This window comes from Magnolia sinica, chromosome 2, assembly GCF_029962835.1.
Source record: "Magnolia sinica isolate HGM2019 chromosome 2, MsV1, whole genome shotgun sequence".
Classification (NCBI taxonomy): domain Eukaryota; kingdom Viridiplantae; phylum Streptophyta; class Magnoliopsida; order Magnoliales; family Magnoliaceae; genus Magnolia; species Magnolia sinica.
This window is the reverse complement of record NC_080574.1, coordinates 126265819-126285700: the sequence shown is the minus strand read 5'-3', so window position 1 is coordinate 126285700 and position 19882 is coordinate 126265819. Positions and strand designations below refer to the sequence as shown.

Sequence of the window (19882 nt, the reverse complement as noted above, 5' to 3'; positions counted from 1 at the left end):
GATTGATGGATGCATGGATGTGTGGATAAATGGATAGATTTATGCATGTATGATTAAATGAACGCAAGTGAACATGCATTAAAATCACAGGTCATTACACACACACAATTAAATTACGGCCAACTGCTAACACGTGTGGTTGTTTGTTTGAATTGAAGCACAACACTACTATTGAGAGGCACTTTATGGACAAAACGGATGTCATATACACATCACTCTGGGCTTTATAGGCTAACACTATCATAAGTTTGTAATGTCCACACTATGGTCATTATCATTTTGAAACTCACTATTGTAATTACTATTCATTTCCTTCAAAATTTACAATATTTATTAATTAGAAGAAGTTTTGCATAAGTACGTATATATATATATATGTATATATATATATATATATATATATATATATATATATATATATATATATATATATATATATATATATATGCACACAAGAGGTCTCGAGTCCAACCAGTTGGGTTATAAGTTATGGTACCACCAGCAAATAACTTCCCACCTTCCATGTGTCTGTGACATGCAACTTATCCAATAGGTTGGCCTCATCAAGAGGATCAACTCTAGGAAAACAAAGTAACAATATTGCTCATTGAATGGACCACACTTGTGTTTTAATATACCAATGGCTGGACTTTGTTTTATATGGTGTGAACCCCTTGATGGTAGATAGGGTTTACTTTTGCACTAGATGATTCTCATGGCAGCACTAACCTACTAAAAGGATTGGATGTCACATGCACTTAATAGGTTGATAGTTATCAGCTAACTGAACTATAACTTCTAGTGCAACTAGTTAGACTTAAGACCTCCTCCTGTATTAATTTGGGGTTTTTCTAATATCCATAAAACTTGTGAATGACATGCGGGGTGTCTAATTCAATGGTACTATTGAGAGTAAATCATGGTGCAATAATCACATTGATGAGATGATCCTAATCTTATGAATAAGCTCAATTTGTTTCAACTGTCTATTTTTTTACAAGCTATATATTACATGATTTGAATCATCAAATGAAAGTCTTACTGTATAATTATAAGTAATACGAAGTGGGATATACTAAATAAATGGTGTAATGTGATGATTAGATCTATTTTATTTCTCCATTCAATCTTGATTATCCATTTTTCATGCTATTGATTAAATTCTTAGGATAATCCAATTAGTATGATTTTTGCCTTCTCTCTTGTTCTTAGTTGTATGAAAGGATAGATGGTCCGAACTGATGATTGGGCATCACATGTGCCAATTAAAAGCTTAAGGGTTTTGCTAAATCCCTACCTTGATTGCGATGTTAGCAACCTCCCTAAAGCTTTTAAATGACACATGGGAGGACTTATTATCGATTTGAACTATTTATTCATTTATATAACTAGGAGCAAGCCATGGTGATCAGACCAACCAGATGATCCTAAACATCTAATTAATAGTATGAAAAAACAAACAATAAAGATTAAGTGGGAAAACAAAGTAAGTCCCGTTAAACTTAGAGAATGTTGTCTTGTAGGTGATCATGTATACTACCATATAAATTTTAGAATGTTTTACTAATACAAATAAAGAGGGAGTAAATGGAAAAAAAATTATAATCTCTTAATTAACCTCAAATTATAGTTTTACATGGTATTAGAGCAGGTAAAACCCTAATTCTATGTTTTTTTTTTAATTTTTCGTCATTTGCCGTATTAGCGGTGGGCTAATTTTTTCCATTAATCCAATCAACTCTTGCCTCTCTTCCTTGTCACTAGCGAACCCGCAAATCAGCCCCTGTGTCGTTGGCCGCACCTTTACCGCAACCCACCCATGCCTAACCCAATGTGACCTCACCTCCTCTCCATCACCGACCGTAACCTGGTCGTAACCTATCCCTGCCTAACCCAATGCACCCTCTCTTCCCCATCACCGGCAAACCCATAAACTCACCCCTCTGCAACTACCACCCACCTCTGTCACCGGATTTGAGACCCACCCCTCTCTTCATCCTCATTCAACTTCGACACCACTACTGTTGCAACTATCTCTTGTGCAAACCACCCCTCTCATCACCCACTCATGGTATGCTTTTATCCAACTTGCTCGAGAGAAAACCATGTCTATAGCTACGTCCAACTCCACGCTCCCTTGCGACCTCCTCAGCCTTAAGAGGCTATAATAAAATCTGATGTATCTCCATAAGCTACTAAAGGGGAGGTACCCTTTATAAATGCATTGTCTGTGGTTTATCGTCTATTGGTTGATATTTTAGGACCTACCGACTCTAATATTGTGGTCATCACAAATCTAGAATTTCCTTGGAAGAGGGTAGACCCTTGATTCTGGCATCTGACTTCTCTTATACTTATAGGTCCATCCTTTACATTTATTGATCTCGAATTACTAATTACGTTTAAAAAAAGTATTCGATCTTACACCCAACATCTTATATCCAATTTTATTTCTTATCATCGATTGAAGCATTATTTCCATACCTATGTTATGTTCCTATCATATGCATATGTGGCCATAAATTACTATAATGCACTAGCACATCCTATTTGATATAAGGCCATGGAAGACAAGATGAATGCCATATATTTCTCACATATGTGAGATTTAATTGATTTACTTGTTGAATAAAGGTAGTGGGGTGTTAATGGGTTTATATCATAAAGTATCACCAAGTCTATTTGGTAGTTAAGGGCTACACGCAGACCCACATACTTTATTACGAGGAGATGTTTTCTCTCGTAGTCAAACTAAATTTTGTTCGAATGTTAATATCTATTATAGCTAACAGGTATTGGCCTCTTTATTAGCTGGATGTCAAGAACTCATTTCTTTATGGAGAATTGGCTAAGGAGGTCTACATGGAGCATCCTCAGGGATTCATTGTTTAAGAGGAAACTAGAGTGTATACATACTTCAAAAAATGATTTATGGATCGAAGCAATTTTTAAGGGCGTGGTTTGAAAAATTCAGTAAGGTGTTACTTACTTGTGGCTTTTATTGGAGTAAGGTTGATTATTTGGTATTCATGAAGCACAGTGATAAGGGTATGATACGTTTAGTTATCTACGTTAATGATATAATCGTCACATGAAGTGATACATTAGATATTTTAGAGGTAAAGAAGTATGTTTAGGGGCATTTTTAGACTAAAGACCTAAGCTTAATTTTCTATTTCCTAGGAATTGAGGTCATCAAATCAAAATCTAAGATTAACCTTTCTCAAAGGAAGTATGTTCTTGATTTACCAGAGAAGACTGGTATGCTTAGATGTATGCTGACTAATATACCTACGGAGACTAGTGAGAAGTAATTGGACAATTAAAGAGAGTTTTTTGATGATTGAGGTAGATATAAGAGGAAAATTGGGAAGCTACTATATATCTTACCTTTATTAGGCTAGATATTATATTTACAGCTTTCATGGTGAGTAAATACATACACTAGCTAAAAGTGCCTCACTGAGAGTCAATTCTCAGAATTCTCTGATATCTGAAAAAAGTTCTAGACGAGGGGATTTTATTTCGGGCTAACAGTTATCTCCGGGTAGAGGCATTTGCTGTCTAGGAAGGTTTCATCATGTATAGGTAATCTACTTTAGGATATTGTACCTTTGCTGGAGGAAATTTAGTCACTTAGAAGAATAATAAGTAGAATATGGTAGCACATTTCGGCACAGAAGCTGAGCATAGAGCTATGGGCCATTTGTGAAGATTTATGGTTCAAGTCCTTATTACAAGAACTTCAGTTATTTACTGGTAGTCTTATGACATTATTGTAATAATCAAGCAGTAACCCACATTGAAATAATTCAATCTTTCATGAGAGGACTAAACATATAAAAGTTGATTGTCATTTCACCCAAGATAAGATTGCTTACAAGGATATTATCACAGCCTATATTCAGTCCAGGTTATAGATTACAGACATCCTCATTAAGGCCTTACCACATGCACAATTTTCTTTACTTATGCCTAAGTTGGGCATGATGGATATCTATGCTCCAATTTAAGGTGTTAAAATTACAGAATGTTGTCTTGTAAGTGGTCTTGCGAACTATCAAATAATTTTTAAAGTAATTTACTAATATAATTAGAGAGAGAGGAGATGGAAAAAACCTTGATTTCTTAATTAACCCCAAATTATGGTTTTACAGCTCCGTTCATCATTGGCCTTATTCAAAGGATTATGATTATTCAATCCATGTGATTCTTATATCATGGCTTTCTCCTAATAGTACTAGAGAATGAACCATGTTGATTGATGATTGATCATTTTGACATGGCATTTAGAAGGTTTGGAGACATTAATAATGCCCTTATAGGACCTATATATAGGGTTTTGCTAATGTGTGTGGACATTAATAACATTCCCAAACCTTCTAAATTATACCGAGTGACTTATCGTGCATATGAACCTTTTATTCATTCATACATATAGGAGCAAGCCATGATGTAAGAACCACACCAATGAGATAATCCTAACACTTTACATATGGTGAATTTTTTATGGTCATCTATTGTTTTAGAGAGAGAGAGAGAGAGAGAGAGAGAGAGAGAGAGGAGATGTAGTGCTCCTAATTGCATCCATCTACTTGAATAGTCTAATTCAATCCAATTCAGTAATTCATATTGTTCATTAGGTCCAACTCATGTTTCCTAGCTACCATGTAAACCTTGCACGAATCTAACAAATGCTAACTATTGTATCAATATCTTTTAGTATCGATAATCAAGATTGTTTACATAAAAATAGGTCCAAGTAATTAGATCCATCTATTTGTTTAGTGCTCCTTATGATTTTGAAAAATCGCTTTTCTTAGAATATCATAGTCATTCCATCCTTAACATTAAAAGGGATTGCTATATAGAAAATAAGGACAAATCAATAATGGATTAGATCATTTGATCATTGTAATTTTTTCATCATAGTCTATAAATGTGTCTGTGAACCGATTTGGGTTCAGATTAATCGATTGCATTGTATACATAGCCTAATCCTATTCGGTGTACTAACTTACATTGTTCTTGGTACCTCCGACTAATTGTTATGTGGGACCCAATCGTGGTGTTTATATGTCATCCCACCCTTCCACCATGGTACCTCTTCAATGAAAATGAGATGCCCTCAAAATCAGGTTAATCCGACCATTAAAGGGGATCCATATTAACGTGGAGATTTTTAACTGGCTGTTCATTATTTTTTATAGTGCGGTCCACATGATAGTAGGATTAACGTAATTTTTTATGACATCTCATTTTCATGGTGGGACTACCTTGCTCTACAGGTTAAATGTTACACAAACACCATAACAGGCCTTAAACACAACTAGAGAAGGTCTAAGTCCAACAGGTTGGATCACAAGGTGTGGTCCACCCAGCAAATAACTTGTAACCTATTAAGATACATATTGTAGAATCTAACCCTTCGAATAGAGTAGACCCTAAGAATACCGTGGGATAGGGATCAACTCACTTTTCCATGGGTTATCTCGCTTGAGGGCTTTCATCTGAGGGTAATATTTGACCAGAGTCGCTACTAACCAATTACTTCGAATCTACAGTTGGTTAGACCCTAAAGAAACACCTAGCATTGAGAACACTAATATCCTTAATCCTAAGATGCCTCTTGAATTTGTATTTCGGCAGTTATAGAGATTAGAGGTGTTAGGCATCCACTCTGCCCATACAGATGTACAGTCTTTACTTTACAAGATCCGACTAATTTCTAAGGAATAGAATTAGTTTTCACATACAAAAAATGTAATGTAATGCAATGATGATAGTGGATAATCAGTTCAAATTTTCGATAGGCAAGATTCGATTATATTGGCCAACTGCAGAGCATAGATCCAAACCAATCAAGTGTAAGGTGTAAAGTATATTAAAATGTGATGTATAGGATGCTTAATGTTGTATTGATGTTATTGATAAAACAACGAATAACTGGCTAAAGTTTTTGGTTGGCTAGTTCAATTACATCGGCAAGCCATAGAGCATACGCCTATTAGTTAGATATGAGAAAATGATGGAATGCGATGTAATGTTGATGTATATTAGAAAATGAAGGCTAACTGCCTAAGATTTCTAGTGGGTTAGTTTTGATTATATCAGCAAACCAAAGAGCATACGCCCGCTAGTTAGATACGAGAAAACGATGGAATGTGATGTAATGATGATTAATACGAGGAGCAAGGGGTTGAGAAGAGAATGAAAGTTGCACATTGTTAATGCTCTAATTAGGTTAAAGCTTGAATGGCTAGTTGGATGGTAGTATCGCAGCAAGGCTAGATCAAGTGGCTCTGGTTAGGACTCAGGCGGACTCAGGCTTTTATCTACGCTAGACTAGACCAAGGATGGACTCTCTCTCTCTCTCTCTCTCTCTCTCTCTCCATGGTGGAGGGATGGCTCAATGGTTAAGGCTAAAAGATCTCTGGGATCTTCTAAATGCTTGAAATGGGAGTGAGTCTGGATACTTAAAAATTTAATTTTTTGTTAATTCTTGGTAATCCTAGAGGCAAAATGATGCAGGGATGAACGTGATGAGGATAACTACTCCGAATCCACGGAGCTTCTCTGGACTCCTCACAGAGACTTCTCGAATCCACGAGGAAAGAAAGTAGAAAATAGAAATAATTTCTAATAAATTCGAAATTGATTAATTGATGAATAAAAACGAGTTCACAACCCTTTAAATAGGGGTACCAAGCAATGGAAAAGAAATTAGAATCAAACTACAACTCAAACTCTTAGAATCCGTGACTTACTATAAATAGTAAACTTACTATTTATAGACGGTCGTGATGTCTACTAGTGCGCAAGGTTTTCGGACAAAAATAGTAAGTGTCCTATTTGGCTTCACCAAACCGTTCTCCTAATTATTCTAAGCTCTTTTCACGTTGGGCGCAACTCCTAAAGCCCGACGGATGAAGAGTTATAATCAAACTAAAACTTACTATTTATAGTAAAAACGAAATTAAAACAGGAAAACGACCATCGATCCAGGGGTTTTTCGCAATTCCGGGCTGCCCAACCCGACGTAGCGGGTTGGTTGGCTTCAGTAGCTCGTTCTACCCCAAAATCATATATTTTATGTCAGATAACTCATTCCGGATTGCAAGATACGCCCGATTTAAGGTTCGATGGTCTGCATCATTTCTGTCGTCGACCAGGCCTTTTCTGATCCATCTTGGCCATGTAACTGTCTGCGACCCGCTCTACATCAGTCTCCTCTACTTCAAAAGAACTCGTCCTCGAGTTCTCGTCATGCTCTGGTTCATGATACTCAGTTAGGTCCGTGACATTGAAAGTCCGTGAGATTGCCATGTCATCTGGAAGATCAACAACATAAGCGTTGTCATTGATCTTTCGAATGATTGGTACCGATCCAATCTTCTTATTTTTTAACTTGTTGTACGTCACGGTCAGAAATCTCTCTTTGCGCAAATGGACCATAACGCAATCGCCTACCTCGAACACTTTTTGTCACCGATGCTTGTCCGCTTGTTCCTTGTACTTCTCGTTCAAGGCATGTAGCTTGGTCTGCACTTCTGCACGGATGCCCATGATCTTATCTGCCATATGTTCTGCTACAATGCTCGTGCCTAGGTGCTTGGACAGAGGGACCAAGTCAAGTGTGTGGCGAGACACTCGTCCGTAAATAATCTGAAATGGTGATCTCCCTGTCGAGCGGTTCACCATATTGTTGAATGCAAACTCTACTTGAGACAAGGCCAAATCCCACTGCTTCGGTTTTTCTCCTGAAATACAGCGAAGGAGGTTTCTCAACGTGCGATTCACAACTTCGGTCTGCCCATCAGTTTGTGGGTGGTAAGCACTACTGAATTGAAGTCGTGTATCGAATCGATTCCATAAAGTCCACCAAAAGTGGCTAATGAACTTCGTGTCACGATCAGAAGTAATAGTCTTGGGGATCCCGTGTAGCCGAACGACCTCCCTGAAAAATAAATTCGCCACGTGTGTTGCATCGAGGGTCTTCTTGCATGGGATAAAGTGCGCCATCTTTGAGAAACGATCTACCATCACAAACACCGAATACATGCCGCGTTGTGTTCGTGAGAGACCAAGCACGAAGTCCATTGATAAATCCTCCCAAGGACTGTTAGGCACAGGTAACAGGGTGTAGAGGCCCGTATTCTGAGATTGCCCCTTGGAGGTCTGACAAACATGACAACGTTGTACAAATTTTCCCACATCGCGTACTAACTGCGGCCAGTAATACCGCTCTTCCACAAGAGCTTGCGTCTTGTCTCGCCCCAGGTGTCCACCAAAGCCACCTCCATGTAGCTCCTGAATAATCTGTTCCCTCATAGAACTTTGGGGGATGCACAATCGATTCCCTTTGAAGAGAAAATCGTCCTTTATATGAAGGTCACTGGGGTAACCTTCTTGACACTTCATCTAAGAATCTTTGAAGTCCTCATCCTCGGCATACAGCTCCTTGAGACAGTCGAAGCCGACTATCTCGTTGCTCATTGTTACTAGTAGTGATGCATGATGGCTAAGTGCATCAGCCACCTTGTTTTGCTGCCCTAACTTGTGCTTCAGAACGAACGTAAATTTCTGTAAAAACGCAACCCATCTAGCATGCACACGATTCACGTTAGTCTGACTATTAATAAACTTTAATGCTTGATGGTCAGTGTACAAAACAAACTCTCTTTAAATTAGATAATGCCGCCAATGTCGCAGCGCCTGAACAACTGCGTACAACTCAAGCTCATAAGTCAACCACTTCTTTCGGGCTTCGCTGAGCTTCTCGCTGTAGAAGGCTACCGGCCTGCCTTCCTGTGATAATACTCCTCCAATTCTGACATATGAAGCGTCACACTCAACCTCAAACAATTTGTCGAAATTAGGAAGCACCAAGAACGGTGTTGTAGACAAACGATGCTTGATCTCATGAAAGCTCTTATCAGCTTTATCGGTCCACTGGAACGGTCCTTTTTTCATGCAATCTGTTATAGGTGCGACTATGGTGCTAAAATCTCGCACAAATCGACGATAAAAAGTCGTCAACCCGTGAAAACTCCTCACCTCATAAACATTTGTCAGGATCAGCCATTCCCTAATAGCTCGCACCTTTTCATCATCCACACGAATGCCTGTGGACGTTACAACAAATCCTAGAAACAGTAGGCTGTCAGTTAAAAAACTACACTTCTTCAAGTTGAGGTACAACTTGTTAAGTTGTAGGACCTGTAGCACCTGCCTGAGATGTTTCTTGCGCTCCGCCTCATCCTGGCTATATATCAATATATCATCAAAATATACTACCACAAATCAGCCAGTGAACGGTTTTAGAACTTGATTCATCAAATGCATAAAAGTACTTGGTGCGTTCGATAGGCCGAAGGGCATGACTAGCCACTCATATAACCCTTCCTTGGTCTTGAATGCCATTTTTCACTCATCACCAGGTCGAATACAAATCTGATGGTACCCGCTCCTTAGATCTAGTTTAGAGAACACCTTGGCCCCTTCTAACATATCGAGTATGTCGTCCAACCGTGGTATTGGGAACCGATATTTGATGGTAATTTTGTTGATTGCTCGACTGTCGACACATATATACCAGCTTCCATCTTTTTTTGGCGTTAATAATGCTGGTACGGCACATGGGCTCATGCTCTCTCTCAAGAGACCCTTACGGATCAATTCCTCCACTTGCCCCTGAAGTATTTCACACTCCTTCGGACTCATCCGATAATGAGGGCGATTGAGCAGGCTAGCCCTAGGGACGAGGTCTATGTGATGTTGGATGTCCCTCATGGGGGGCAATCCATCAGGTAAATCCTCAGGCCAGACTTCTTTGAATTCGTTTAGTAACAGTCTTAAACTTGGAGGGATGTTTGAGGGTTCCTCTTCCTCGCCCTTCACTACTACAGCGTATACCTCGCTAGTTTCCTTGGATTCTTCCATAAAATTCTGAATGGTCAAGAGGGAACTCCCCTCCACTTTAGAGGCTTCAGGGTGGTTCTCTGGTGCCATATGGGCAAGGATTATTTTTCGACTATCCTTGATGAATACGTAAACATTATCTCGTCCCCGATGGGTCGCATCACGATCCGACTGCCAGGGTCGACCGAGTAACATATGACAAGCTTCCATATCAACCACGTCACAAAGTATTTGATCTTTATAATTTTTGCCAATTGAAAACGAGATAGTGTATTGTTCAGTTACCTTGGTCTCATTCACCTTTTTTATCCAGCCAATTGAGTACGAGGAAGGATGTTTCATCGTTGGTAGCCACAACTTGTCCACCATTACTCTTGAAACGATGTTCTCGCTACTACCACTATCTATGATCACATTACAGACCTTTCCATTGACGGTGCACCGAGTACGAAATATATTGTGTCGTTGTGGATGTAATTCCTTTCGTGGGGCATACAGTAATCGCCTCACGACTAGAAATTCGCCGCGATCCTCGCCCGTGATTTCATCGCCACCTACTATTTCTTCAGTGATTTGTTCATGTTCATCAAAGCGATGGTCTTCTTCTGCGGCTTCATCTTCAGTGCCTCCTTCGTTTATAGTCAAGTATACTGCGGGACGTTGAGGACAAGTGTTTGATAAGTGGCCTGGTTGCCCACAGCGGTAACAATTGTTTGACCTTGGCCGAGCATAAGGATTTGGAATCCTACTCGGACTCGCTGTTGTAGGTGCTGCACGTTGAGGCCTGGATGAGCCGCTCCCCGTATCACGGTTTGTGGTTGTAGGACGTTGAGGTACTGAGTCTTTTCCTCGTGGCAGCACTGGATCCTACGTGGGACCCGTCATGGGGGGTCGAGTTGAAGGATATGGACGAGCAGGAGCTCTTGCAAGTTATGTTTCTGTCCTACCCGCCAATTGAACTGCTTTATCCACAGTCCCGACTGGGTACATCTGAACTCGGTCCTGAATTGTCGGTCGCAACCCACCTATAAATCGTGCCACCTTCTGTGACTCAGATTCTGATAGATCGTTTCGTGTAGCCAGTTGTTGGAATTCTTCAGTGTAATCTGTGACTGTTCGATTTCCATGCCTACAATTTTGATATTGCTAGAATAATATCTGCTCATAATCACTGGAGAGAAATCAAGATTGAAGAAGACGTCTCATCCGTGGCCATGATGAGATGGGCGCCTTGTTCTGGCGAGCTCGTGAGAGTTGTAATTGTTCCCACCATGCAGAAGCACCAGATTTTAATTTAAACGCTACCAATTTTACCCTTTTATGATCTGACACGTCCATGTAATCAAAATATCTCTCTACTTCGGCTAACCAATCGAGAAAATCTTCTATACGTAATAAACCGTTAAAACTAGGAAGTTTAGCCTTACCTCGATAGTCTCTTTCAGCACGATCTAGATAATCACCTCCATGGATTGGTCGTCGGGCAAAACCCTCGTTAAGGTCCTCGTTGTTAGAACTTGAATTATCTGTTGTAGCCCTACGGTTTGCCACTGGTAGTGCTCTACGAAAATCGGGGTTGTGTCGTACAGCAACCATGGGTGGTGGAGCCACCACGGGTGGTGGAGCACCACCTAGGGCTCGGGGCGGAAGTAGCGCATCCGCAAGACGGTTGAGAGTTGCCTGCAGCCCTTGCATGGTCAACTGACTCTCCCGGTAGAAAGCGTTCATTCTTTCCGAAAGATAACGAATCCCTGGATCACCGTCCACAGGATTTTGATTCATACCTTCGTTGTTTGCCATCGGCCCGAGGGGAATCCTCGCTCTGATACCAATTGATGCAGGGATGAACGTGATGAGGATAACTACTCCGAATCAATTGACGTAGGGATGAGCGTGATGAGGATAACTACTCCGAATCCACGGAGCTTCTCTGGACTCCTCACAGAGACTTCTCGAATCCACGAGGAAAGAAAGCAGAAAATAGAAATAATTTCTAATAAATTCGAAATTGATTAATTGATGAATAAAAACGAGTTCACAACCCTTTAAATAGGGGTACCAAGTAATGGGAAAGAAATTAGAATCAAACTACAACTCAAACTCTTAGAATCCGCGACTTACTATAAATAGTAAACTTACTATTTATAGACGGTCGTGATGTCTACTAGTGCGTAAGGTTTTCGGCCAAAAATAGAAAGTGTCCTATTTGGCTTCACCAAACCATTCTCCTAATTATTCTAAGCTCTTTTCACGTTAGGCACAACTCCTAAAGCCCGACGGATGAAGAGTTATAATCAAACTAAAACTTACTATTTATAGTAAAAACGAAATTAAAACAGGGAAACGACCATCGATCCGGGGGTTTTTCGCAATTTCGGGCTGCGCAACCCGACGTAGCGGGTTGGTTGGCTTCAGTAGCTCGTTCTACCCCAAAATCATATATTTTACATCAGATAACTCATTCCGGATTGCAAGATACGCCCGATTTAAGGTTCGATGGTCTGGATCACTTCTGTCGTCGACCGGGCCTTTTCTGATCCATCTTGGCCATGTAACTGTCCGCGACCCGCTCTACATCACAAAAGGTAGTTGAAGGGTTGAGATTGAAGATTGTCACATAACATCATCTCATAGGTTGGATAAGGTGATAAAAGGATAATTTTGGATAATGATATGAACATCAGAGTAAATATACATCAGCTGCACACTTGACTTGGAAAAGAGAGATTAACATGCTTGAGGGATGCCATTCTGAAGAGGAGGTGTGCCATGTGGCCAGCAGCAAACTAACTGCGTCAGTCCCCATTTGGACTCCCTGCTTCTGCAGACAACCTCCCCCAAGTATGCGGAGGTTCTACTGTGAAGGACGATGTGTTGAGGTTTTGCATGGTACTTTGATTGGGTTTGCTTTGGGCTTTGGTTTGGGGTTGCTTTTAGGCTTAACTAGGTGAGTTGGCTAGGTTATTGGACTGGGTAGGCTAAGCGGGTGAATTGACTTGGCGAGTTAACTGGGTGAGTTGACTCATTAAGTTGACTCAATGCTCTAGGGTTTTAAGTTCCCAGGGTTGAGAATTAGGTTGACTGAGTTGACTGGGTTGAGTTCAGGATTTGGGATTAGGGTTCTTAGCGTTTAAGCTTCTAGGGTTAGGGTTTATGATTGGAGTTTTAATTGATCATCCATTGCTTTAAACACAGTCAATGTATCGGCCTGGGGTGGGGTGTTTACAATAGGTTGGACTATACCATGAGGATCACCTAGCATGGAAATGAACTCCATCTACTCATCCAATGGGCCACACCATAAACACAATGTGTAATCAATCCTAAAGAACAAATACAAGTATGTGGTATACTTAATCTGTAGATTTGACAAATTTTTGCACAAGTTGATCTTCATGATGAGGCCAACTTATTAGATCGATTGGATGTCCCTCATATGTAAAAAGTTGGAAGTTATTCACTAGGTGAACCATAACTCTAGGCCCGGCTAATTGGCCTTGAACCTTACACACGGGAAAATGATATAATGCACATACTTTCATCGCAATGTGATGTAAATGGTTGTTGTAGGCTCCAACATCATGTGTTCAAGATCTCTCTTCAACCATCATGTATGCGTTTCCTCGTTTAGCCAATGTGATGTAAATGGTTGTTGTAGGCTCCACCATCATGTGTTCAAGATCTCTCTTCAACCATCATGTATGTGTTTCCTTGTTTAGCCATGGGCCCAAAAATCAAACTAATTAATGACTCAGGTGGGCCCACACAGTTATGAATAATTGGGAGGGGCACCCACCTTAGATTCTCATTGGACCCCACCTAAGTCTTAAAATGGCTTAATTTTTAGGTGTGCCATCATCTGGAGCAGATCTTCCGCCTCAATAGATTGAATGTGGCATATACACAACATGATAGGCCCTCTATGAGAATTAGGAATTTTACTCTCAGCTGTTCTTGTTGGTGCGCCCATCTAAGTCATGGATTGACTTGTTTTTTGGGCACCTGACCAAAGGAAGGAGAGTGTATCTAATGGTCCAAGTGGATTTCATCAACACATGATGGTGAGAACCACAACAAACCATTTTTACCATACTATGCTGAAATGTTGGCAATGGATTACTTACCATGTGTATGTATCTCCAAAGCCAAATTAGGAAAAGATCATAGACCTCTTATCCTTAAAATTTGATAGTTGATCATCCCTATACTTTCTATAATAAAAGGATCAAAATAATTAAATGCAAAAGATACCTGTTTAGTTTTTTTCACTTTACAAAAAGGTGTGTGCTAATAATGTAATTTAGGAGCGCGTTTGACGGGAAATGGTTCATGTTTTGTGGAATTAAGTTCTTTAGAAATGATGTTTTTTGAAATTGACCTTTCTTTTCGTAGTCATGGTATTTTTTACCTCTCCCTGTCTTTGAAAGGTAGGTATAAAAATTGATTGTCACTATTTAGTTTCAATTGAAAATGTAATTTTCTTTTTAAAAAGTTAATTCATGGGCATTTTCATAATAAATATAATATCACCGAACTGACCCCACCTGACTTCATATGTCTCATTTTCAAGCCAAGGCACCAATCGATTATGATTTTTTGGGATTTTTTTGAAAATTATTAAGAAAGAAATTCTACCCACAAACAGAAAAACCTAAATACGTACATTAGAGTCATTACGTACATTAGAGTCATTCTCTCCACATTTCATGTGATAGGTTTATTCATTCATCTGAACTGTTCAACTGATAGGACTTGTCATATGTAGATAATGTTTAAATAATTATACTTATGATGAGATTATAGTCGTCCCTTATCTCTACTTTTCAGCACTTAATGTTTACCATTAATTATTTTCCTATATCATAGTATTTAGATGGCTAGGATTATCTGATCTAGCAGCATCTGGAATCAATTTCCATCCACTGTGGGTCCCACTACGTAGACAACCCTAATTGAAAGATAACTTCTCACGTATATTAATATATATATAGTAATATAAGTCTACCATATGAAGGTTCCTCTTGCCATGCGTATCATCTTCAATGGTTGCCCATGTGGATTAACAGCATGATATTGTCAAAGATCATGGACTGTTTTTATGAGTGGGCCTGAACATGAAAATTACCTCGCATGAAAATCAGACCGATAGGCCACACATGTACATTGAATCAGACCATTGGTTGGTGTGGGTCCGTGATGAGTGGACCAGCACGATTTTCATGACACACATGTACGTTGAATCAGACCATTGGTTGGTGTGAGTCCCTGACGAGTGGACCAGCACGATTTTCATGACAGATGATCTTCACGGTCTCACTCACCTTTTGAACGGTTTGGATTTGCTTCACGAATGACTCATTGTTGTGAACGACGGTGTGGCCCACCTAATGTGGTTGCAGTGGGTTTTTCTTTTTCTTTTTAAATTTTCCTGCTGTTTCGTGGATCCTGTGGTCTTTGCTTCGTGGATCTTTCTCCGTTGCTGGGTTATCTTGTCCTGTTCATCCTTCTGGTTGGTGGGCCCGGCCATCTCAATCCGTCCACCCTAACTCTTATAAGGCCCCGTGGCATCATCAGGGACCATTTTGCAAGTATGGTGATTAGTGAATTTTGCCTTTTATCTACTAAAATAAAAATAGTGAAATTATATTGAAACAAACCCCTTGTTTTTGTTTTTTATAAAGGAATCCAAGTAGTGCTAAGATGTGTACTATTTCAAATCTCAAAATCTAAAATGGGTGTGAGCAAATCAACCAAATGGGTGTACATAACAATACCCACTACTGAATAGTTCTCTGCATTGTGAAGAAATGTCAAACCCAAAAGCTATTTAGGTACAAAGAAGGGGTGAACTTAAAAAATAGAGGGTCTAAATGTCAACTCCTGAAGAAAATATAACATGTTGCCATGGAAAATCTTCCAAATATCACACCCATGTAATTTTTAAGTAAAATAAAATATGCCATTATTCTAATTTTATTCTATAAATGATAAAACCAAAAAAAAAAAAAAAAAAAAAAAACTGAAGAAAGAAGTGAAATTACCATATTGCCCTCTCTAATGATTTTTGCTTTCTCATTTACAGACAGCAAGTTGGCAAAAAATGCCCATTTTTAACATTTTTTTTTTTTTTACAAAAATTAAAAAAAAAAAAAAAAAAAAGAAAAAGAAAAAGGAAAAGAGCTGTTACAAAGCTCCTATGCATTGCCTCTTACAACACTCATATGGCAAGAACTCCACCTCTCTACTCCTCTTCCCATTCCAACCACTCCCACCACCACCACCTGCGGCGGCTGCAACGTTCGATACCGGAATTTTGAAAATGTCAACCCCAAAAAGCCTAACCACCTGCACCGGCTGCACCGTCTTGGTGGGTCCCACAAACCCACCTGGCCTTGGCTTCCAATCAATATACAATTGCTTCTCAGCCCCCACCGATCTCTGGAAGGTGACGACATCTCCAGCTTTCAATCCCTTCTCCTTCACGAACCGACTCCAACCCTTTGTTAGAACATAGCTCTGACTACTATTCCAATACGAATATCGGAATCTCCATACCTTCGCTTCAGCATCTTCAAAATTCAGCAGAACTCCTTTGGTGGCAGCTCCCAACTGCAGAGGGAAATGCTTCTCAGCATGCTGTTTTGGTATTACTAATCGATTCAGCTTCCCTACATCGCTTGGAGTCACCACCTTATCAAAGAGCTGCTCTCTCACCTTCGGCCAGCCGTTGGATTCATCCAACACACCATCGTTTCTCTTCATGGCCTTGTTCAAGCCATTGTAGTTGCGTCTGCTCTGCTGGAGCTCGTCATTGTACGTGTGTTTACGTAGCATGTCGACAATCTCAGCCTTAGAATGGGAATTCAGGAAGTGGGTCTCGGCCTGATCAGGTCCAGCATCGTCGGACAGTGGTTTGAAGTTGGTGACGGCGTCCCGGCCGCGGAATCGCTGTGCGGCGACGTCGTAGGCACGAGCTGCTTCCGCCTCTTCATTGAAGGTGCCGAGCCAGACTCGCTGGTGTTTCTCGTAGATCTGAGCACCCCATCGGCCGTTGGGCTGAGGGACTACTCCTTTGTATTGGGATGATGGCAGCTTGCGTGACTCGGCCTCGACGCCGATCTCTGGATCGAGGACTACGCTCGCGCCGCTCCCGACACGTTGTAGGCCGTCGGATGGCAGTTTTGATGGTGAAATTGGAACCGTCGACATGGAAATTGAATCACTTGTGGCCTCATCTATGCAACTGCTATCCATCTCTAGCACTAGCACACAGGAGAGAGAGAGAGAGAGAGAGAGAGAGAGAGAGAGAGAGAGAGAGAGAGAGAGAAGCTTGTATGTTTTAATGGGTGGGTACACACAAGAAAAGATGTTGCCAATGAGCGATGGAGATGATGAATATATATAGGGGTATTTTCTTTCTTTTCTTTTTGGTTTTTTGGTTTGAATTTTCTTCCTTTCTTTCTTTATTTATTTATTTTGTTTTTGTTTCATGGGTTTTGATGTGGGTCAACTCATGTGATGGTGGGAAGATTCATGGGCTGGAGCTCTCTTTGTATGGTGTGTGTGTGTGGGGCCCACTTTTTGCAAGTTGATGGAATTCACATGACTGTGGACCGTGTTCTCACTGTAAGTGCATCCCCCCTGAGTTTTGCTGCTTCTGCTGCTGCTGACTTGGAGTATGGCCTCTCTGCTGTTTTCCTCTTCTTTTTTTCTCCTCTATTATTCTTCTACATGTAGCCCGCGGGAGCACCCCTAATGGTAGTCTGTGGCATATCTTTACTGCATGGGTCCCTCCCCCTTAGTTATCAGAACTATTCCTAAATGGGCTACTCTGCAATTTGGAGGGCCCCACAATGACTTGAAATGGATTATTATAGAAATAATTATTAAAAAATAGACAGTAAAATCAATAGTTTAAAATCAAGAAAACCCATTGGAGTCTTGAAAACTTAACCAGTTTCATTGATAAGTTGTCCCCCACATGGATAACCATGACAAAAATCTCTTAAATTAAAAGATCCTAACCATCAAGTCTTGTCTTTTTTTTCTCTTTTTTTTCCATTGAATGTAGACTAGTGGTGCATTTCTCAACCATGATTTAGATGCCAACCATGAAAAGGTTGGAATTGACCAAGTGAATTGAATTTTTTTTTAGGTATAGTTCACCATTAATGTGGGCCATTTGATCATTGATTTGAAAAACCAACCATGGCCGTATAGATTAGGTACCAAACAGATACATTTCAAATAATACATAGATAATGTTGAGTTGTGCTGAGTCGATTAGATTTTGTTGAATTCGTTGAGTTTCGACCTGAGCCATGACCAGATCAAGTTTTCATTGAGACTCGGTGACTCAGGTGATTCAACTCGACTCTTGTGAATTATGATAAGGTTGTGTGATGATGTTGACATGTTCAATTTTTAAGTGCGACCCACCGTGGGAACAGTCCAATGCAGCGGTGGAGGTCGAACGGACTACAATTTGGGGAAGTCCTGCGGACTACTAAATAAGTTCTATTGTTGGTTGGCTTTAATGCTACAATAATATTGCAGATATGCTTGAGGGGATCCCCCCTTGTATGGGTGTGGGGGTGATGGGCTGTGGGCCAGGAGTACTACGAGGAAGGGAAAGATAGGCATGAACAATCTCATCTCAACATGAAATTCCCTACAGGGCTGACGTGGCAGATGGTGATTGGTTGACAGTCCACTAGGGTTTGTCTTATTGGCTAGGTTCACCTAAGTATTCAACTGGGCTACTATTCTAATATCATTGACTGATTTTCTCAAGTGGTTAGTTTCTGAATTCTGTGATCAAAATCACCCCACCTTATATTGTTATTTTATATTGCGAATATCTTGCTTGATTTACTCGAATATCGTGCACGCTCAGTCGTCCACGTGGCCACGTGTAAGCTGATCAGGACCATGTCCAGATTGGGACAGAACCCAAGTTCCCCACCCATCAGACAATCTTCATTAAAGTATGAAAGGTGATAGTTAGGATGGCACGATGGGTGCGAATCTTGGGATATACTGCATTCTTTGTGGGGCCCACAAGTTGAATGGTGTTGATCTTATTGAGGATGCTGCAGTTATAACCGTCGGTATGTTTTCATCGGTGTGAAGCCAGAGTTACTAAACCGGGACCGAATCGTGGTTTTGAAGCCGTTCGATTATACGGGTATTCGGTTGTGGATGGGATCCACGTTGGTTTGGGTGGGGCCCACAGAGAGATTCCTCTGGGCTGTGAATTGCTAGTTTAAGATAGTTTAGCTCCGAAAATGTTATAATACTAGTAAACATACAGACAGCATGATTATTGTAGCGTGAATGGGGACATGCAGTGCCTGTCTTTGCGTTTTGGCCACTCCACAAACGTAGGAACGTGGAAAATGTTCTCTCTCTCTCTCTCTTTCCCTTTTTTCTCTCTCTCTTTTGATGGTCCTCCACCGTACGATATTCTTGTAGACTGGGGGACCCTTGGATGTTGATTGGTGGGCCCCACAATGGATGATCCTTGAAGTCGAAAATTTGTGGATGGTGGGATCTTGTTCTTTCTATTGGTGGACTGGAAAATTGATGGTTTATACATTAATATTCTTCATTTAACTGATTTGATATCTATCTACACTGGAGGGTATCAGATTAAAGGTGTAGATTAATAAACAATGCGCCCCACTTGTAGAAAATGAAAATAAGAGGATATGGTACGGATTCTCTCTCCTGGCTATCCATATGTCACACATGTGCAAGCATCTAAGCTTTTCATCAGGTGGGCCACACTGTTTGTATCTACTGGCCTAAGCACAATCCATTCACTCATTAGGTGGGCCTTAGAGTACAAAACAAATTGTTTTAACCGTCCATTCCTTCTACACATCAGGGCCCACCCAAGAACTGAAATTGCCTCACTTTAAGATTTTAGGCTAGAAGATCATGTATCAGTGGGGCCCCT

At 40.4% G+C, this 19882-nt stretch overlaps 1 protein-coding gene across 1 annotated transcript; it reads right to left on the bottom strand.

Moving 5' to 3' along the window:
- Nucleotides 1-16065: 16065 nt before the first annotated feature.
- LOC131237571 (AP2/ERF and B3 domain-containing transcription repressor RAV2-like) lies at nt 16066-17299 on the bottom strand. The gene has a single exon (XM_058235407.1). It carries the CDS (start codon nt 17173-17175, stop codon nt 16105-16107), a length of 1071 nt encoding a protein of 356 aa, XP_058091390.1. The 5' UTR covers nt 17176-17299; the 3' UTR covers nt 16066-16104.
- Nucleotides 17300-19882: the final 2583 nt, after the last annotated feature.